Raw genomic sequence first — 22,840 nt, forward strand, 5'->3', positions numbered from 1 at the left:
TCAAGGAGGAGAGCTTGGGGGTGGCTAGGTGGCACAGTGGATAAAGCACCCGCCCTGGAGTCAGGAGTACCCGGGTTCAAATCCGGTCTCAGATACTTAATAATTACCTAGCTGTGTGGCTTTGAGCAAGCCACTTAACCCCATATGCCTTACAAAAACCTAAAAAAAAAAAAGAGGAGAGCTTGATCAGCAGTGCCAAAGGCAGCAGAGAGGTCAAAAAGAATGAGCATTGAGAAAAGATCATTGAATTTTATATTTAAGAGATCATTGGTAACTTTGAATGATGAGGTTGGAAGCTTTGTATTATGAAGATAAAATTCCATATAAACATATAAAGTTCCATACATATACATATAAACACAGTCTATTATTATTAGTTCTGAATTTCTATAGTTGAATAGCTTAAGCTGCCCACGCAAATCAGTTCTATGATTTTTCTGTCACTTTGCACTCATCTCACAGTTTCTAAACTTCAAGACCCTTGGAAATTTACTGTGGTTGCCCTTCTGAAGTGTAGTGTTTTTTCCCCCCTGGGTCAGTCTGATGTTAAAAGTGAAGTAATGATATTGATTCAGTGATACTATCTCATCATAAACTTAAGAGAGGTAACCAGTTATTCCTTAGACCATGTGTAAAATTGCAAGGAGTCAGATTTTGACTTGATATAGGAATCAACATTCTTACAACTGAGGGCATGTGATGTCTTTCTTGGGATATAGAAAATTGCCCCTTCCTGGAAAAGGCTTACAGCTACTTCTTTTGGGTGTTTAAAAGGAAATTATCAAGTATGAATTGGACTAGAAACATTTGAGGCATCAGAAAGCTTCAAGAGATTTCGATCTGGAAGGAACTTTAGAGATCACTTCGTTCAAACTCTTCTTTGGAATATGAAAAGTATTATCTTGTTTTGTAATTTTACTATCTCATACTTTATTTTTCTTCCTGAAGGATATGGTTTCTTTGTCATCATATTGAACTGAGATCAATGTATAACCTGGAACCAATGTAAAGACTAACAGAATGCCTTCTGTGGGGGGTGGGAAGCAAGAATGGGGAGAAAATTGTAAAACTCAAATAAAATCTTTCTTTAAAAAAGAATATGAAGTAAATAATACCCAAAGAAGTTAAATGAATTGCTTCAGTTCAAACAACTGGTATGAGGCAAAGAGCCAGTATGTAGATAGTGACCTACTCTGGACCAGAAAAATACCTGCTTAGCTGCCCATCAACATGAGAAACTAAATATCTCATACTGTTTAACTTGGGTTGAATTAGGTTTATATTGTTTAAATTATTATTGGAATAAGCTTGAAACTTGTTTGACAAGTATATTGTACTGAGTTCTTACAGTGCTAAAGTTGGACATGAAATGACTTCTTTTATTAGAGTCTGACTGTGGTCTTAAAAGTTTCCACTAGTGTAAAATCCGAAATGTATGTATGTTTATACACACACACACACACACATGTAAAAATGCATATACATACCTATATAGATGGAGACATATGGCTATATATTTCTCTCTCTCCCTCTCTCTCTCTCCACACACACACACACACACACACACACACCTATCTATATCTATATAAATCTATGTTATGCCAGATGCTAAGTGAGTGAATGAAAACTTCTTGTATACGTTTCAAGATGGATTCGGGAAGCAATTCTGAGAAGCCGAATTCTTTAATTGCTGGTATACTTCTATACAGGTGAACCCCCCCTATTAAGAAAACTCTGGGGGCGGCTAGGTGGCGCAGTGGATAAAAGCACCGGCCCTGGAGTCAGGAGTACCTGGGTTCAAATCCGGTCTCAGACACTTAATAATTACCTAGCTGTGTGGCCTTGGGCAAGCCACTTAACCCCATTTGCCTTGCAAAAACGTAAAAAAAAAAATAAAACTCTGTTTAGGAAGATTGAAGTTTGTAAAAAAGATAAATTAGGGCATGATACCACACTTCATAAAAGAAGTCATTAAGTAAAAATGTTTGTTATTTTAAATCTTTTTAATTAGCTTAAATTTTAAATTAAATTTCAATGAATCAATTTAATAATTTTATTATTAATAAATTAATACATGAAATTGAATTAGTTTAGATTTGACACATTGAACTTGAGAAGTGCATCCGCGACGCAAAGGCAGTCCGGTCTGGCGCCTCCGTGGCCCTGCTCGTGTCCTGGGCCCAAGGGGCAGCTCCGGCCCAGGCCAGCCCCGGCCCGGCCCGGGAAGACGCTCCAAGGCCGCTCCGGGCTGGCGCCTCGGCAGGCCCGGGGCCCGCCGCCGCTGGAGTCGGCCCACTCTTTCGAGAACAGGTGGGAAGAGGGCGCGCCTCTCCCCCGCGCCCGGCACTCCGCCGCCGCGCGTGTCCCCGGGGCGTGGGTCTCCCCGGGAGCGGGCCGGGCCGGGCCGGGCCGGGCTTCCCCTCCGGCCCCGGAGCCGCGAGCCCGGACCTGTTCCGGCTCGCCCGGCCCCGACTCGGTCTCGCGGGATTCCCCAGCTCTCGCGCCCCGCGCTCCGGGATTCCGGCCAGGAGCCGCAGTCATTTGCTCCCGCCGCGGGGACCCGAGGGCAGGCGGCGGCGGCGGCGCTGCGGCCGCGCAGGAGGGCCCCGGGTAAGGAGGCGCCGTCGCGGCCCGGCCCGGGCGTCCCCCGGAGTCCGGCCTGGCCTTCCCGGGCGGCGGGGCGGGGGGGGGGGGGCGGTTGTCCGGGTAACGGCGGAGCCTGCGGGGGGGCGGGGGCGGGGCTGCTCCGGGGGAGCCTGGGCCCGGCGGCCCAGAGTCTCCCGAAACCGGGGGCCGCCTCGCCCTGCGCGGTGTGGGAGGGGGCCGGGGGGGCGGCCTGGGCCCGGGGCGCGCCCCACCTCCCTCCTGCCAGGTGGGAGCGAGGACTCCCCTCCTTCCCCGGGGGCAGCCGGCGGGTCACCCAGGGCAGTGCCCCCCTGATAGAAATGAGCCTGGTCCCCCCTGGAGCTGGCAGAGCTGGGAGCTGAATGAGCGCCCCCGCCCACCAGGTGCCCACCTTGTTGTCCCGCGCGGGAGGCGGCGGCCTCTCCAAAGGAAGCCCGGAATTCTAGTGAGTGGTTCAACCAGAAGAAAACTGCCTCCCTAATGCTGAGAGAGGCCCCGCGGCCCCTGGCAGGACCAGCCCTCCTTCCCGGCCCTTTCTGGGAACTGTGCGGACCTCGGTCCTAACTTTTATTAATAAATGCGGGAGGCGCACTGGCTGACTTCCGAGCCATTACCCTGCCGCAGCTCTTCCGCGATAGCACCAGCGCACTCTCTCCATCCCTACCTGCTCCAGACTGGCCTGCCTAATTCCAGAGTGTGTGCGCCCCAGAAGACAAGGATGTTCGATGACTCTTTGTCAAAGATAGTAGCAATGCGCCTTCTTCAAAGTCGGGTCGTTGGAAATGAAAGTTGTTGCGTAGAAGTAGTTTTAAATTTAGTGCACGTTGACATTTCTAGCCGGATTGAAAATCGTGTCAAAAATGAATGATTTTGTCGTTGTTTGGTTTCACAGTTATCGATAAAGAAGTCAACTTCGGTAAAACAGCGCCCTAGAGGATGGTAAAGTAAGGAAAAGAGCGATTTGAGCAAACTTTTGGCGATGTTGCCCGAGAGGGTCGAAATAACAGCATTCCAGACCATGTGGTGAAATCAGGAATTTGATGACAATGGAAGCTTTCGGATATTTTGTGATGTGTATGATAACATTGCCTCTCATAAGAGGTCACAGTTTCTTTACCTGTGAACCAGTTACTGTGCCCAAATGTGTGAAAATGGCCTACAATATGACATTTTTCCCTAATTTAATGGGACATTATGATCAATCAATTGCCGCATTGGAAATGGAGGTAAGTTGTTGTTCTTTCTCGAACTGAAATTTTGTGGAGGTATTTATTTACTTAATAGATTGATGTAACTTTCAATTTGTATATGCCGCATAGTTTAACTTTTACATGGGAATTAGCTTATTTAAATGAATCCTGTGCCTTTTTTAAAGTTAAGAATTCTTCTTTAATAGAAATTAAAAACTTTTAAACTTCAGACATAGGATTTACTTAAAAACGGTAGTATACTTGTACAGAATTGTAACAGTGAACAGTTTGGAAATGTCACGTGGTGAAATATCTCTTCTCTGATGGAATCTAATTATCTTCAAATTTTATACCAAAAATTTTTTAACTCCATAAAAAGTCATTTTTTATCCAATCATGATACTATAAGTACTCAGTTCTATGTACCTGTCAATCGAGTCTTCTTGTTTGGATAATAATTTAAACAATATAAAGAAAAAGTTCTAAATTCTCATACATTTAACTCTTAATCTCTAGGCAGATGAGTGTCTCTTTCAAGACTTTCAAGGCAGCTCAATTGCTGCCTTCTGTGTGAATCCCATCCTAACTCCTCAGCTGGTAGTGCACCCCTTCACAAACTATCTTGTAGGTACAGTGTGGCCCACTGCAAAGGCACTTTTTTTTACAAATATTCTCTCTCATTTTATCTTGGAAAGTAGTTGTTAGAATGATTCCCCACTTTACTTTTGAGGAAACTGGGGCAAATAGATTAAATGACTTGCCTGGGGTCACACATCTAGTTTGAGCTTAGGTGTATTCTCCATTCACCTACTTACTCCTTTTGCATTTATTTTATTCTTATATTTTTCTATACTTATTTTGTATATTATTTTACGCTTATATTTCGCTTTTCTATTAGAATATAAACTCCTTGAAGAAAGGGATAGATTCACTTTTGTGTTTGTATGCCTAAGCTTAGCATAGACCTAACATAAAGTAAACATGTAATAAATACTTATGATCATATATATGCATTGTATAATACTTTTTTTATAATACTTTTTTCTAACCAAACTTTTGATTTGTTCAGCAGAGGGTATTCCTGGTGATTTCCTCTATCAGTGTAGGTAAGGGCCTTCTCTGTGTTTTAAGATCAAAAATGATTTGAATATCACAAATATGCCACATAACAAAAATGCAGTTAAAGGAGGCATTTGAACCTAAACTTGATTCAGATGCTTATTCCCTATCCATTATGTTGTCTTTTGCATCCATGTATACATATACTTCCCTACTTATTTGAATGATAATTTGAACAATATAAAAATTCAATCTAAACTTAATACTAAATTATGAAATAAGTTTAGATGAGTCTGTAACCTAGATATGTATTTCTTTCCAGACTTGATTAAATATCATTTTTCTACATGAATCCTTTCCTGATTGAGAAAATAAATATGCATATAATACATATCTTTATAATACATGTGCAATTTATCCATCTATCACTAATCACCATTCTCTATTCTTTATATGACATTGGGGAAATGGGAATGAATAACTGATAGAACTGAAAGGAAAAAGGGGTTCTTTGATTCTCTAGGAATTCTTTTACTCTAGATTAAACAATGTGTATAGATATTGCTAATACAGTTAAACCATTGAGCCAAGAGGAAGAAGAAAAATATAAGGCCCATCTAGGAAAAAAGAAAAAAAAACAAACTTAACTCTTAAGTGGGGGGGGTAGGTAGGGGAAGACACCTTATGGTTTGGGAGTTGTAGTAACAACTGTTGCCTTAGGTGCCACGCATTATTACCAACCTCTTATTTAGAGATATGCAAATGTAGATAGATTGAGGAAATAAAGAGTTACCTGTAGCAGCAGGTTCTTGCCATACTATCCAGATCTAGAAAGCTTATCAAACTTTGATTGGGACTGTGCTATTTTTTATCACTTTTATCAAGAAAGCAATAAAATACAAGAAAGGTTGTTTTCTGTAGGGAAAAAAATGAGTTGAAATACTATATTGAACTTCATTTGCGTAATAATAGTTTTCAGGCTTCTGTACTACAAATTCATATCTACTCTCTAGAGTTTGTTTTTAACTAGTGCATGCATTGCATGGAATTTGTATTACATGAAAGATTTCAGCTTCTTAAAGTAATACGGCATCTTCAATAATAATGATTTCATTCTTAATTACGTCATCTATGATCCTTATATTGCATCATATTTAATTATTCTTTGTATGAAAACTAGACCTTCAAGTATCTCTAGGCATTTTTGATATCCTATTTTCTAAGAGTCTCTTGTATATTTTATCTAACCTTTTTAAGCTTTTTTGCACTATACAAACAATTCATTCTTTCCTTTAATGTAAATTTGAATACTCAAATTGGCCATGTGACATAAAATAATATACAAATGTGACATTTTTCCAGAAATGTATTTTAAAAGATATGTAAGCTACTAAATAGCTACAATAGTAAGGTAATAGGAACTAGTCTTTGTTTTACCATTTACCTATATCTAACAGTTAACTTTCTTTGTGAAATGTTATTTAATCATTTGCTACTTTAAAAAAATAATCAGCATTAGTCATTTTTTTTAATCTTAGCAAATTTTGAGGCTATCGAAAGGGTACATCTTTTCTGCCCAATATTGTGACTTCCCTTGTATGTTAGGCATACCACTTGCCCTTGTTACTTTAATTTTGTTTGCTTCAGTTTATACTTTTTTAAAAAATCATTTCCCATTAGATTTTTGTACCCAGAAGAGTTTTATATGGAATTTACTAAGGCAAGTTTTGGCATGACCACCTGGAGACAAAGCAGGGAATATTTAGAATTATAGACTTTTAAAGGTGAAAGGCCTGTTAGAGATATTATCTTGTCTAATCTTGCACTTGTATACAAAATTGCCAACATATGATCACCAAACCTCTTTTTAAACACTAGGGATGGGGAACTTGTTGCCTCATGATTCAACTTACTGCAGGTTGGAAGGTTTTAATTGTTATTAAAAAATTTAGTTGTTATCTAGCCATGCCTACCATTCTGTATTTATATAGTTGATTTTTAAAATACTTAAGTGTAGGACATTGCATATCTCCTTATTACACTTTATCTTTTCAATTTAGTTTATTTGTCCTTGTTAATTTTTTTAAAATCCTGTCCTGTTCCTTCCTGTTGTACTTTCTTTTCTTTTTTCTTTTTTTTTTTTTTGCAAGGCAAATGGGGTTAAGTGGCTTGCCCAAGGCCACACAGCTAGGTAATTATTAAGTGTCTGAGACCGGATTTGAACCCAGGTACTCCTGACTCCAGGGCCAGTGCTTTAGCCACTGCGCCACCTAGCCACCCCTCCTGTTGTACTTTCAAATTCTGTTTTAAAATCCTGTTCTGTTTAAAATTTTTTAAATAAATATTTCACCCCTATCCACTTTCATACTTTCCCCTTGTACTGTAGGATGGAGGTTCCCCTGTTTTGGTTTTTTTTTTAACCTTTTCCAGAAGAATCCAAGTTCTGTTAGGTTCTATCTAAACTAGAAGGATTTCAAATATGACTCACTGATAAATTATGTGCTGTTTGAAAGACAGCACATAATTGGGTTTGTTTAGGTTCATCACCATGTTCCCTGCAAGGTGATGAAATTTGACTACAGCAGGGATTAGAGTCTGCAATAATGGAGGTAGTACTCATTGTTATGAAACCATGGCTTTTTGAAGTGTTTAGAAGGCTATTTAGAATGGAAGAGAATTTCAAAATTGTCTAAGAATTATAAGTCTTTTATGGGAACACTTTCCATCACCCAGCATTCCCAGACCTTATTATATGGTGTCCATGTCATTTTATCTCTCTTGACTCTATCAGATGAGCAGGGAGTATTATTATAGTTTCAAATTGAGTGTGTTGATACAAGTCTTTGCCAACTATTAAATCTTCTGGCTGCAACCTTGGCTCAAAAGGTAAGTTTGTTTATAATGATTATTGCCTGTTCCTCTCTCACCTTCTATAAGAGTCTACATAAATAGAATTTCAGTATTATTAAGAAAAAGATACTAGGTCTCAATAGTTTAGTTGAGAACATTGTTCCTAATCATTCTTGCCCATGCCCTTTTTCTATGTCAAATGATTGACATCTAGGATGTAGGCATCTCCCTGTTTTAGTTCTAATGAACTACAGTTTAGTGTTATGTTCTTCCTCTTCACTCCCATTCTAACCCTAAATGTGGTTGCCAAACTGTTCAGAGCCCTTATTGACTAGCTTTTAAGTATTTGGGATGATGAGAGGACATTATTTAGTCCATTGTTAGCCTCAAGTCAGATAATTCTTTGTTCAAATACTAGCACTTTTCTCTCAGTTGAGATAGGACAAAGAGCCCAGTAATGTTACTAACCTTTAGTGCCATATTATCCTTGTCTGTGTTATTTTAATGAAAATATAATTTTATATATATATAAATGTACATATATATTATATATATATATGTATATATAAACAGCTAGATTTTACACCTCCAAGTCACTATTGAATTCCTAACAGCTAAATAAGGATCATAGATTTATAGCTGGAAGGAGACCTTCTTTCAACAGATGAAGAAACTAACAAAATAAAATGATTTGCCTAGGGTCACACAGCTATTAAGTATTAAAGGCAGGATTTAACAGGTCTTTCTGACTCCAGGTTAGCACCATAGTCACTTAAAGTCATAAAAATCATTAGAACAAAAAGGTGGAATATCATTTAGGCCTATTCCTTGTAGCAATTCTGTGGGTGGGAAACAAGCATTAAATCTTCCACCTTGATATTAATCTCCCAATTTTGTATTACAAAGAATTAATATGTGTTGCTGATGTACGGTTTGGCTTTTAAAGGCTATTTTGCACAGGCTAATTATCTAAGTTAAAAAAAACAAATGGCTGCTGGTTTTCCATTGTGTCCATTTTTGCTTGTTCTTGTTCTCTAGAGCATTGTTTCTCAAATTCTGAGGCTAGCCTCCCAAGGGAAATTATGATCTCTTCCGGAGAAGGCTGAAACTGAAATAGGAAAAATGGAAACAGGAACTTTTTTTAGGGGGGGGTGAATTGCTTTCATATAAACCTGGGCAAAAGCAAAGCTATGTATTGTGTTGGAACAGCATGTGGTGACTCTACCTTTTTTTTTTTGAATTCTAAAGGGAAATGAGTAAAAAACCTTCCTTTTCCTTTCCACCTGTTAATATATTATGCAGAAACAATGTATTGTTTCCATGTCCATTTCCATTTTTATAAAGAGGTGGAGGAAGAAAAAAGTAATGAGACAAAAAAAGTTCTCTATTGGTCAGCAATTCTTAAATTTTTATAAGTCACTTTGTTACAAAATCTAATGGATTCTGCTCCTGCTGCCATCTCTCCTAACTTTCCCCCCCAAACCTTCATACACAGCAACAGAATTTGGAATCTTCAGCTCCTTAAGTTATTGCTCAAGTATAATTTCATAAAAAGGGACTGACTCCTGATCTACCCTGCCAAGTTGACACCCAATTTCTTCTTCACTTTGTATATTCTTTGTACCTGGGTAGTTGGATTATTCGGCTGTTAAAAGTGCTGATCTGGAGTCGGGAAGATGAGTCTTCCTGAATTCAAATCTAGTCTCAGATACTTTCTAGCTGTGTGACCTTGGCAATTAACACTGTTTGCCTCAGTTTCCTCATCTGCAAAATGAGTTGGAGAAAGAAATGGCAGACTACACTAGTATCTTTCCCAAGAAAATTCTAAATGGGGTCATGAAGAGTTAGACACAACTGAAAAATGACTGGACAAAGTAGATGTTATATGCACCTCTCCCACTTTCCCCTCATTTCCTTGAAAGCCAGGATTGTTTTGTCTGTTTCAGTATGTTCAGTACCTAGATTAATGCCTTTCACACAGGAATGAATGCTTGTTCAATTGAATGATTTTTAGTTTCCCAATGGAACAAGACAGGTTCAATAGAGACATCTGAAAATTGATATAGCAACTCTTGGAGGAAGTTGCTTAAAACAGTATATGTTAGCAGGTAATATTAATTGTTGAGAAACTAAAGAGTTCAGTATCTGGAAATCTTGACATTTAAAAATTATAAGAGTTTAAAACATTGAAACTATAAACTTTACTATTTCTATCATTACTGAGTTTGAATCTAAGGAAAAAACTGTCCTGTTTTATAAAGCTAAATAAAAATGCCTATGTAGTAGATAAGAACTTATTTTAGCAGAATAGAATTGCATTCAATGATACTGGTAATACCAAGAGCTGATATTTGTATTTATTTTAAAATTTATAAAGCATTTTATAATGCTTCATCTAAAAGGAAGAGAATCAAATATAAAGGATTGTTACCTGGAAAATGAATCAAAAGGTCTTTTTTATATTTTATGAAGTAATTGACTTTATCTTCTTGCTTCTAAGTTCCTATAGTATATTCAGGTTAATTTTCTATTATTTTTAAATGTTTATGTAATGCTTTGTCATTTACAAAGTGCTTTTTTTTCAGAAGTATTCATAAATAGGGCAAAGTATTATTGACTTGCTTCTGTGGCATTATATGGCAGAAAAGTAACTTTCCTCATTTATAAAATAGCAATAATAATTCTTGAATAAATACCTTAGAAGGTCATTATGATCAGAATACTTTTCAAACTTTGAAATGAATAATTGTCTCCATTTTATATAACCACAGAGGAATTAACTGACATTAAATGAAAATAAAAATCAACACTAAAACCAAGGTCTTCTGATTTAAAAAAAGTGTTCTTTGGACTATATTATGTAGCTGTTTTATTGAACTCCAGGCCAGGAGTCAGGAAGATCTGAGTTCAAATTCAGCCTCTGACACAAACTGTATGACCCTGTACTAGTCACTTGGGAGATCTGTGCCTCATTTTCCTTAACTATAAAATGGAGGTGATGATAGCATCTACCTCCCAGGCTTCTTGTGAGTATCAAAATGAGGTAATTTGGGTTAAGGGCCTAGCACCATGCCTGGTGTATAGCAGACACTGCATAAATATTAGCTGTCTTTATCCTCATTAAAAGTTCAGTTTGATAGCTTGTCAAAATTCTGTTGTGTAATCAGGATTTTACTGAATTGAATTTTTTTTTTGGAATAAAAGTAGGCTACTCTAGGCAATTATAATGGAATTAGAGTATTCCTGGAAGTCACTGACTTATAGCCTCATCATCACCACCTTATGAAAGGCCTTGATGACCATAATAAACAAAGTGCAGCTCTCATTTTTCATAAACTGCAGTTTGTAGTATCCACTATTTAATTTTGAATCATTTGTTTTACATGATACACTTCTACCCTGATTTTCATCTTTCTTTTCAGAAATAAGTTATATTTTCCCAGATCTTTAAACTTCTTTCAAGGTTCTTTGTTAGGACTCTATCCTTAGGAGTTCCTTGTGTATTCATCCTGTTATAAAGAAAAAGGGTCTTGGACACCAAAGGAAATGTTTAATTTTTTCCAACTTCCCTTGAAGTAATTCATTTTTGATATGGCTGTTTTAAATACTTTCTATATATATAAGGCTGGGTGCTGAGCACACAGATGAAAATAACACATTCCCTAATAGGAAAGAATTTATCATCTAATTTGTACACAGACAAGAGGAATACTAGATGAATGTATATAGGACAAATGGAGAGAGCAAGACAAGTACTACAAGAAAATAGGAGGACAGAAAGATCCTTTCAGCTCAGTTGGGCCAGTCTCCATGGAGGAGGTAGCACCTGAACGGGGCTTTGGAGGGAGCTTTGTCAGTGCATATAATTTCTATGTGCCAATTTTTCATGAAAACATCCCACTTCTATCACAACGTGAATATCCCTGAATTTTAAACCTACTTATTTCTTAATTTTTTTCTACCAAAGAGGAGTGATTTTTGCACTGGTCTGACCCCTCCCCCACAAAAGAACTAAAATGAATAATTAGAATTCATAAGATAAGTAGAGAATTAGTAAGAGAGCATTTGAAGTTACTAGACCTAGGATACTGAAAGAATTCTCTATTAACCAAACTTGATATTGTCTCTCATCTCTGTGCATTTCACAAACCATCCCCTCTTCCTGAAATGTACCACTTATCTGTTTAGTAACTCTTCTTTCTAAGTTTAATTTGGATGTTGTTTCCTTTGGACAACCTTCCTTGATTTTCCAATTGTTAACACCTCTCCTTCAATTTTACTTGCGCTACTTACTCATGGACATATTTTATTCTAGTAGAATGTAAGCCCCTTGAGGGCAGAAATAATTTGGAATTTGGGGTTTTTTTTGCTTTGTATCCTCAGTGTCTCCCAAAATGCCTTGCACATAGAAAGTGTTAAATAAATATTACATCAGATTCATTGAGAAAGAGTTTAATTATGTATTTCATAAATTTGTCAATAGTGTGACTGAATATATAATTTTCCATATAGAATTAGCTGAAAGCCTATTTCCTTCTCAAAAATTTCATCAGTTCAGGTTGTTCCCAAAGATTTTATGAGGGAGGCATTGCCAAGATGGCGACAAGAGAGGAACTCTCCTAGGCGCTCTCTCATAAAAACTATAAACTAAGGACTCTAATTAAATTTTCAAGAGACAGAACCCACAGAGGGACCCAGTGAGGCAGTTCTCCTACTCAAGGTAACCTGGAAAAGAGCAGGAAGGCTCTGCTCCCCAGGGTTGGAGGGGTGGCCCGCCAGAGCGAAAGAACTTCAGCCTCCCGGAGGCAGCCCCAGGGCACTGGGAGCTGTGGCAGCAGCGGGGGTTTCCTGAGCTATGCCCCAGGGAGCACTGGGCACAAATTGGGGGAACAGGGCGGGGGACCTCTGCCACAGTGAGCATGTGAAGCCCAGCCCTCAGGGCACACAGCAAACAGCTTGGCCACCAAAGCCCAGTTCCAGGAAACATAAGCAGGCAGAGCCAGTAAGCAGGAGCCCCCAGGGCATGAGCCCATTGAACCTAGGGAGGGGAGTGAAGAGAGACTGCAAAACTCTGTCCTCTGCCCCTGGAACAGGACTCTGGGGAATCTGACCACATTCAGATCCTGATCGCAGTCTAGGCCCCCCCAATAGAACAGCAGCCCCCCCCCACTTCAGCCCTGTGGCAGAGGGGGGCGCATATGGTCATTCACATACCAGGAGGGAGGACAGAGCCTCACACACTGAGATCCTGGGAGTGTCCCCAGAGCTCAGGAAGTACCCCCAAAACAGGCTTAGGCTGGGAATATGAGCAAGCAGAGAAACAAGAGGAACACCATTGAGAAATATTTTGCATATGAGCCCAAGAAGGATCAAAACACTCAGTCTGAAGATGAGGAAGCACAAGCTCCTGCATCTAAAGACTCCAAAAAAAACCCCAGAAATTGGGCTCAGGCTATGACAGAGCTCAAAAAAGACTTTGAAAATCAAATGAGGGAGTTAGAAGAAAAACTGGGAAAAGAAATGAGAGAGATGCAGGAAAAACAAGAAAATGAAGTCAGCAGCATAGTCAAGGAAATCCAAAAAAATGCTGAAGAAAATAGCATGCTAAAAACCAGCTTAAGTCAAATGGATAAAACAGTTCAAAAAAGTTATTGAGGAGAATGCTTTAAAAAGCAAAACTGGGTCTCAGACACTTAATAATTACCTAGCTGTGTGGCCTTGGGCAAGCCACTTAACCCCGTTTGCCTTGCAAAAGAAAAAAAGCAAAATTGGCCAGATGGAAAAAGAGATAAGAAAACTCTGAGGAAAACAAATCTTTCAGACAAAGAATAGAACTCAGGGAGATTGATGAGTTTATGAGAAATCAGGAATCAATACTTCAAAACCAAAAAAAATGAAAAATTAGAAGAAAAGTGAAACATCTCATTGAAAAAACAACTGACATGGAAAACAGATTTAGGAAAGATAATTTAAAACTTATTGGAATACCTGAAAGTCATGATCAAGAAAAGAGCCTTGACATCATTTTCAAAGAATTACTACAGGAAAATTGCCCTGATATCCTAGAAGTGGAGGGCAAAATAGAAATGGAGAGAATCCACCCCCCCCCCAAGAAAGAGATCCCAAAAAACCAACCCCTAGGAATATTATAGCCAAGTTCCAGAACTCCCAAATCAAAGAGAAAATATTACAAGCAGCCAGAAGGACACAATTCAAATATCGTGGAGCTGCAATCAGGATCACACAGGACTTAGCAGCAACTACATTAAAAGCTAGTAGGGCTTGGAATATAATATACCAGAAAGCAAAAGAGTTTAGAATGCAACCAAGAATCAACTACCCAGCCAAACTGAATGTCCTCTTCCAGGGAAAAAGATGGACTTTCAATGAACCAGGGGAATTTCAAATGTTCCTGTTGGAATGGCCAGAGCTGAACAGAAGGTTTGATCTTCAAATACAGGACTCAGGTGAAGCATAGAGAGTGGAGGAGAAGGGGAAAATATGAGGGACTTAATGATGATTAACTGCATGTATTCTTGGATAGAAAAATGACACTGATAATACTCATATGAACCTTCCCAGTTAATAGAGCAGGTAGAAGGAGCTTTTATATTTGAAGCACAGGAGAAAGCTGAATTTGAAGATAAAATATGGTGTAAAAATGGAGTCAATAGAAAAAATGGAAATGTAATGGGAGAAAGAAAAAAAGAGAGGGGGAGTAGGCCAAGATATTTCATATAATAAGATTTTTCTTTATTACAATGAGCTAATGCAATGATATGGAAGGGGGGGGAAGGCAAGGGGGAATGAAGGAATCTTTGCTCTCATCAGAGGTGGCTAGGAGAGGAAACAGCATATATACTCAATGGGGTATAGGCATCTGGAGTAAGAAGGAGAGGGGGGGTGACAGGGGGAAGGGGGGGGATGTGAGTGATGGAGGAGAGGATGGACTATGGGGGGAGAGTGGTCAGATAATAACACATTTTCTTTTTTACTTCTTCCAAGGGGCTGGGAGTGGATGGCCTGTCTGGGACCATAGGGCCAGGTGGATGCTGGGCCTAAGGGGTGGTATGGGGGCTCGGAGCCTCTTGGCCGCAGGACCAGGGATCTGTCTGCTGTGCAACTCAGCTACCCTACAGCATAGTCAGAGTGAAAGGAGAGAGAGAAAATAATAGTACATGGTAGTGGAGAAATAGAAAAGGAGGGAGTTGCAATCAGCAATGGCAATGGTGAATAAATATGGAAGTAACTTTGGCGATAGACTTATCATAAAGAATGTGATCCACCCACGACAGAGTTGTTGGTGTTGAAACAAAGACTGAAGCACATTTTTTCATTATTATTATTATTATTATTATTATTATTATTATTATTATTATTTTGGGTGGATGCAGAACAAATGAGGCTGGGTGGCCTGCCTGGGGCTGCATAGCAGGGTGATCATTGGGTGTCTGAGGCCAGATTTGGACTTGGGTGCTCCTGACCCAAGGGCCAATGCTCTGTCTGCCACCTAGCCACCCCTACTATTATTACTATTTTATTATATTTGGGGTTTTTTTTCTTTTTTTTTTTTGGTTTTTGCAGGTCAGTGGGGTTGGGGTGGCTTGCATGTCACACAGCTGGGTGATTGTTGGGTATATGGGGCCAGATATGGGCTCAGGTGCTCCTGGTTCCAGGGCTGGTGCTCTGTCCATTGCACCACCTGGCCATACCTACAATTATTACTATTATTTTTTTTCCTTTTTAATTTCAATTTTTTTCTCTCCCCTTTACTTTATTGCTCAAGTGAAGTCTATATTTTTTTGGGGGGGGAGGGGGTATTTAGTTTACTCTTAAACAAAAATATTTTATTAATGTATAAAAAACATTATTTGTACAAAATGAGAATAAATAAATATTAAATACAAAAAAGAAAAAAGATTTTATGAAGATAAAAAAATTAGCTTAAAGGTCAATGATGTCAACTTATTAGTTGCCTATTTTTAGCAATACTATCCTTGATGTTTTATATTCTTTAATATCCCTTCCATAAGAGACTTTGAAAATGGGTTCTTAAGTGTTTCTAAAATTCTCACAAAATCTCAAATTAGAAAGAATCTCAGAGCTGTTTAATCCAACCCTTATCTAATTGAAGTTCTACTATGTAACATCTTCAACAAGCAACCATTCATTTGTCATTTGAAGACCTCAGTTGTGAGTTCTAGCATGGATTTCTACAAGTTTATTTGATTGGGTACAGCCACTCTTTCCAATTTTACTTTCTTGAGTACTATTGCCTTATTATATACATAATAGGGACTGAGATATGTTAGAGGGCAGATGAAATGATTCCATATACCATGAGATTCACTTTTTTGACACACTGGCAGAGTTCATTTATTTCACAGGTTTTTGTGACCTTAGTGGTTTAATTTGGAAAAGCTTCCAGGATGATTTGGCTTTTTATGTGCTTTTTTTTTTGTTTGTTTTGTGAGGCAATGCTGTTCATAAAATTACATCTTCTTTTATATATATATATATATGTGTGTGTGTGTGTGTGTGTGTGTGTGTGTATGTATGTATATGTATGTACATATATTTTCAGATTCCTTACATTTTTAAAAAGAAATATATTAGCACATTTTGATATATTTCCCATCATATACCAGAACAAATGTTTTTAAAAACCAAATTCCCAGAAAAAAACAGTTTAAAGTATTATTAATAGTTAAAAGGGATGTATCCTTTAGTTTTGGGAGTATGGTACTAACATTGTCTTTATATTTTAATACAATTTTGTTGCCTTTTAGTATTAATTTAGTGTTGAAAGAGATTATGACCTGGTCACAGAGATTGAAGGATAACTTGGGGACAACTCATGTGCTCCAGTAGTATCCTTAAAGTCACAGGAAAATGAAAAGAATCTCCCAGTTAAATAAATGGACTTTCTTTAACTAATTTTTTTTAGAATATGTAGACAAAAGTGCCATAGAATGACTGGATTACAATCTGTGTCATTATAAGAAGTACCTACATTGAAATTCCTTACTTTGAAGTATTAGAATAATGTTGCTTTTGTGTTACATTGTGGCAGCCACTTTGAATGTTCTTTTGGTCGTGCATTCCTCATTGTAATTTCACAAGTCTCCTAGTATTTCTTTGAATTTTTCCTATTTCACATTCTTTAATGGTACAATAATAAAGCATTACACTTTTATGCTATATTTTTTCATTAATTTCCCAATAATGTTATTTCCAACTTTTAGTTCCATAAATAATGCTGCTAGTGAAATTTTTATCCATTTTTACCTATTAGGATATTCTCCTTTGTTAGGACCAGGGTTTCTCCCTCCTTGCTAAATTTTCCCTAAAAGGAGGTGAAGATAATACTTGATTGACCAGGGGAGGAAGGGGGAAGGTTCAAGTTATACTTTCCTTACACAGTTTCCAGGTAGTCTCTACCTGTGTTGACATGTTTTCCTGGTTACCTGGGGACATAAAAGGTGCCTCTCTCTTTCAGTCCCTTTACACTTGGTGGATGTTGGAAAATCATGAGTCACCTCACCTTGCCCTGCTGACCAAACACATTTCCAAATGGAGAAAGGGAACAGTCTACAGAACACAGGGAATCACTATATCTTTGCTGTGCCTCAGCTTGTGAACCCTCTTTTGTTAACTCTCCATTATTTTGTGAGTTTCTCATTTCATCCCAGCATTGAACCTGAACCTAACAGAGTACAACTGTTAGAACAGTTTCTAGCAATTTTCAGTAGTGGCATTTCTAGCTCAGTTTAGTTTCAAGGAACAGTTTAGTACTTTTTCTGCCATAATTCCAAATTCTTTTTGAGAATGGTTGAACCAAGTCTTCATTCCATCAACAACCTCTACAACAATGAATTTCCCCATTTTTTAAACTACCATGAATGGTATAGTCTCTTAGAGTTGTTTTGGTTCACTCTTTTATTTATTTCTATTTTAAACTCATTAAATGGGTATGTAAATTATAATAAAAGAAAAATGATTTTACTTGAAGCTTCAGTTCTCTATTATGTGTAGCTTTTGGAAATATAATAAATTCATTGTACTACTTTCAAAGCTATCTTTTTTAATTTTTACAGTTGTGGTTTTATTGATGTCTTTTTTTTACATAGCAAACAAGCATTACAGATTATTCCTGCTTTGTGTCTTATAGCAAAATAAAACTAATAATATACTGATTTGATATGAAAGTTTTGTAACATTTCTCAAACATTCCATCTGTTTTTCAGAAATTTTAAAAATCTGTTTTCTTCTTTTCTCCTTTATCTTTTACTCTCTATATTTTTTTGTGAACAATATGTATAGTCAAGCAGAATAAATTCTCTTAGTGGTTTCCCACATTACCCTCTACCCACCCCATCTAACCCCTCCAACAAACACACATCTTTCTGCACCTAAAATTCATCACCTATCTATAATGGATAGAGTATTTCATCAGCAGTCTTCGAGAATCATATCATAAATGATCAGTTTATTGATTGTAGTTCCTATTGCTTTTATAGTTGTGTGTCAAACAAATTCTTCTCCTGGTTCTATTCATTTCATTCTTTTGTTAGTTTATAAAAATACTTAAAACTGTTTATTTTTATAATACTATGTGATAGTATAAATTGTTCAGTTTCTGTTCACTCATAAGTCTTTCTTTGCATTTACTCATTTCATAAAGCAGAGTAGTATTCTATCATAATTATATTCAGTCATTCCTTGGTTGTTGAATATCCTCTTAGTTTCCAGTTTTTTGACTCCACAAAAAGAACTGCTATAAATATTTTTTGTATGTGATAAAATTGTATGTAAAAATATTTTTGTGTATACATTTTGCTCTTTGATTTTTTGGGAGCATAATGGTACAGATCCACCAATAGTGCTTTAGTGTGCCCATTTTCCCACATTGATTATTTCCATCTCAACAGTTTTAATTTTCCTTTTCCTGTCATATTTGCCACTCTAGATGTGACCTTGTCTGTGCATCTTTCTGACCTTCGTTTTGTTCTTATCTTAGATTTTTTAAAAGATATGCCAATGACCCTTTAAAATTTTCCTTTTAGCTACTTTATCTCTATTGGCCTTTATCATCCTAGTTGCCCTGCTACTGAAAAAAAAAACAAATCTTTTGTAACAAATATGCATAGTCAAGCAAAGATTTCTACATTGACTGTCTGAAAATACTTATTTCTTGAGTCCCGTTATCTCTGTCAAAAATTGGGAAGCATATTTCATCATCAGTCCCCTGGATGATATTTGTTCAGAGTTTTTAAATCTTTCAAAGTTTTTTTTAATTATGTTTTTGTATAAATTGTTTTCCTGGTCAGTTGTACAGGTTTTCCTAGGATTCTCTAATATTGCCTTTTTTGAAATTTCTTTTGATACAGAAATAGTCCATTAAATTCATGAACCATTAGTTGTTTAGCCATTCACTAACTGATGAATACTCACTTGTTATTATTTGTCCTTCATTCTGGAACACCATGACATCAGGGAGGTGATGCCATGACATGCAAGTGAACTAGATTTAAGTGAAGGGGTGCTGTGCAAAGTCACCAACTTGACTCTCTCGGGAGCCATCTGAGTCCAGTGGCAAGATATGGATCAGGACAACTGGGGTTGACCCTGGATGCACTGGGAGTCCTTGACTTTTTAAAGCTAGGTCATAATTTGACTGAGGCAACGATGCTCACTTAGTTTCCAATTCTTTGCTACTACAGAAGATATACTATAAATATTTTTGTACTATGTATGCATTCTTTTCCTCTTTTATTCTTTGAAGTATATGCCTCGCGTTATTGCTGATTGGAGTGTGACAATATGTAACATTTCAAAATTACTTTTGAGAATGGCTAGTCTGAATCACAGCTTCTCTGATAGTGTATCAGTATGCTTATCAGTAGTTCCTTCAACAATTTCATTTTTTTCTTTTTTAAGATATTTAGTAATCAAATGGGTGTAAGGTAGAACCCCAGAGTAGCTCTAGTTTGTATTCCTTGAATTTTTAATGCCATGTAGCATTTTTTTAGTTTTGTTCTTGATACCTTAGATGCATTACTTTGAAAATTGCCCATGTATATTCTTTGATCATTTATCAAAAAAAACTAATTTGCTTAATATTTCTCAGTTATATGTAAAAAATTCTAATTGATCATTTAAAAAAATTTGCTTTCCAGATGCTCTCCTTCCTTCCTTTCCCTTCTTCTTGAGAAGGCAAGTAATCTGAGTTTGAAAATACATATGAAGTCATGCCAAACTTTCCATATTAGCCATGTCACAAAAGAAATCACAAACAAAGCAAAACAATAAAAATAAAATAAAGTATATGTTTGTTTGAATTTACAGTTCATCAATTCTCTCTGGAGATGGATAGCATTTTTCAACATGGGTCTTTTGGAATTGTCTTGAATCATTGTCTTGATCGGAGTAGCTAAGTCTTCCACAAACAATCATTCTTACAATATTGCTAATATTGTGTTCACTATGTTTTTCAGATTTTTCATTTTGCATGAGATTATGTAAGTCTTTTCAGGGTTTTTTGAAACCATTCTACTTGTTTTTTGTTACAGCAAGCACAATAGCATTCCATCACAACTAGTTTAGCCATTCCCCAATTTATAGACATATACTTAGTTTCTAATTTTTTGCCTCACTACTATCCATATTTTTGTACAAATAGCCCCTTTTCTTTGATTTCTTTATGATATAAAGTAGTGCTGCTAAGGGTATTCACAGTTTCATAGCCCTTTAGCTATGAAGCCCAAAAAGGTTGGACTAGTTCAAAACTCCCCCAGCAGTACATTTGTGTCCCAATTCTTCCCTATCCTCTCCAGCATTTGTCATTTTCCTTTCCTCTCATTTTTTCCAAAATGAGTAGCATGAGGTCGTGTCTCAGAGTTGTTTTAATTTGCATTTCTCTAATTGATAGTGATTTGGAGCATTTTTTCGTGTAATTATTGTTGTTTTGATTTCTTCTAAAATTGCCTGTTTATATTCTTTGACTTAATCAACTGGGAATTAGATCTTATTTTTATAAATTTGGCTCAGTACTTTGATCATTTAAAGAATCAAGCCTTTATTAAAGAGACTTGTTGGAAAAAATCCCCCTCCCCCACTTTCCTGTTTTCTTTCTAATTTTGGCTACATTAATTTTGTATATGCAAAAGCCATGATTACATGAAATCAAAATTATATATTTTACTTCCTCTAGTATCATGTATCTCTTTTCATAAACTCCTTATTTTCTCACACTCCCCTAATTTATTTATGATATCACCCTATATTTCAAACCATTTTGACCTTACCTTCATATATCATGTGAGATGTTGGTCTATGCCTGCCTAGTTTTTTCCAAACTACATTCCAATTTGGTAAATGTGAAGTTTACCCCAAAAGCTTGAATCTTTGGATTCATCAAACATTAGATTATTGTGGTCATATACTGTGTATTCTGTATCTATTCTGGTCCACTGATTCACCACTCTTATTTCTTAATAAGTACAACATTGTTTTGGCAATTACTGCCTTATAATGTAGGAACTTCTAGGCTGTCTCTCTTCATTCTTTTTCTTTTTTTTAAATTTCTTTTTTACTTAAGGCAATGGGGTTAATTGACTGACCCAAGGTCACACAGCTAGGCAATTATTAAGTGTCTGAGGTTGAATTTGAACTCAGGTCCTCCTGACTCTAGGGCCAGTGCTCTCTCCATTGCATCACCTAGCTGCCCCCCCTTCATTTATTTTTCATTGATTACCCTGATATTCCTGACTTTTTCTTGTTCTAGATGACTTGCTGTTTTTTTTCGAGCTCTATAAATAATTATTTGATATTTTGATTGGGATGGCATTGAATAAGCAAATTAACTTAGGAAGAATTGTCACAAACAATATTTCTCAACTTGTTTTAGATTTGTCTTTATTTTTGTCATTGTGTTTGTATAATACCTGAATTTGTCTTGGCAAGTAGACTCAAGTATTTTATATTGTCTGCAGCTATTTTATTTTTTAAATTAATTTATTTTTTAACTTTACAATGTCCTCCCTATTCTCATTTCCTTCCCCCCACCCCCCACAGAAGACACTCTGATAGTCTTTACATTGTTTCCATGCTAAATATTGATGCAAATTGAATGCGTTGAGAGAGAAATCATATTCCTAAAGAAAAAATAAAGTATAAGAGATAACAAAATTACATAATAAGATAACTTCTTTTTTTACAATTGGAAGTAATAGTCTTTGTTCAAACTCCGCAATTCTTTCTCTGGATACAGATGGTATTCTCCATCGCAGATACTCCACAATTTTCCCTGATTGTTGCACTGATGGAATGAGTGAGTCCATTAAGGTTGATCATCACCTCCATGTTGCTTTTAGGGTGTACAATGTTTTTCTAGTTCTGCTCATCTCACTTAGCATCAGTTCATGCAGATCCTTCCAGGTTTCTCTGAATTCCCATCCCTCCTGGTTTCTAATAGAATAGTGTTCCATGGCATACATATACCACAGTTTGCTAAGCCATTCCCCAATTGAAGGACATTTATTTAATTTAATTATTTCAATTCTTTTCCACCACAAGTGAGCTACTATGAATATTTGTGTACAAGTGATGGTTTTACCCCTTTTCATGACCTCTTCAAGGTATAGACCTAGTAGTGGTATTCCTGGATCAAACAGTATGAACATTTTTTATTGCCCTTTGGACACAATTCCAAATTGCTCTCTAGAAAGGCTGGATGAGTTCGCAGCTCCACCAACAATGTATTAGTGTCTGAAATTTCCCACATCCCTTCCAACATTGATCATTGTCCTTTCTGGTCATATTGGCCAGTCTGAGAGATGCTTTAATTTGCATTTCTCTAATCAGTAAAGATATTCGGAACAATATTTCATATGACTATGGATTACTTTGATTTCCTCAGTAAATTGCCTCTGCATATCCATTTGTCATTTGGGGAATGGCTTGTTTTTTGTTTTTTTTAATAAATTTGACTCAGTTCTCTATATATTTTAGAAATGAGTACTTTGTCAGAAATACTAGTTGTAATTTCCTACATTTCTTTTGATCTTGGTTTAGTGGTTTTGTGCAGAAGCTTTTTTAATGTAATCAAAGTTATC

At 37.0% G+C, this 22,840-nt stretch overlaps 1 protein-coding gene across 3 annotated transcripts in view; it reads left to right on the forward strand.

Moving 5' to 3' along the window:
• Positions 1–2,536: 2,536 nt before the first annotated feature.
• The window catches only part of FZD6 (frizzled class receptor 6), a 61,183-nt gene continuing 40,879 nt past the window's right edge, over positions 2,537–22,840 (forward strand). Inside the window, exons 1-2 of one of the 3 annotated variants that reach the window (XM_074200901.1) lie at positions 2,537–2,610; positions 3,518–3,851. In XM_074200901.1, coding sequence (XP_074057002.1) covers positions 3,666–3,851 — 186 coding nt within the window. In that variant the 5' untranslated portion in view covers positions 2,537–2,610; positions 3,518–3,665. The other 2 variants (XM_074200900.1, XM_074200902.1) reach the window with 2 other exon arrangements.

Source organism: Macrotis lagotis, chromosome X, assembly GCF_037893015.1.
Source record: "Macrotis lagotis isolate mMagLag1 chromosome X, bilby.v1.9.chrom.fasta, whole genome shotgun sequence".
Lineage (NCBI taxonomy): Eukaryota > Metazoa > Chordata > Mammalia > Peramelemorphia > Peramelidae > Macrotis > Macrotis lagotis.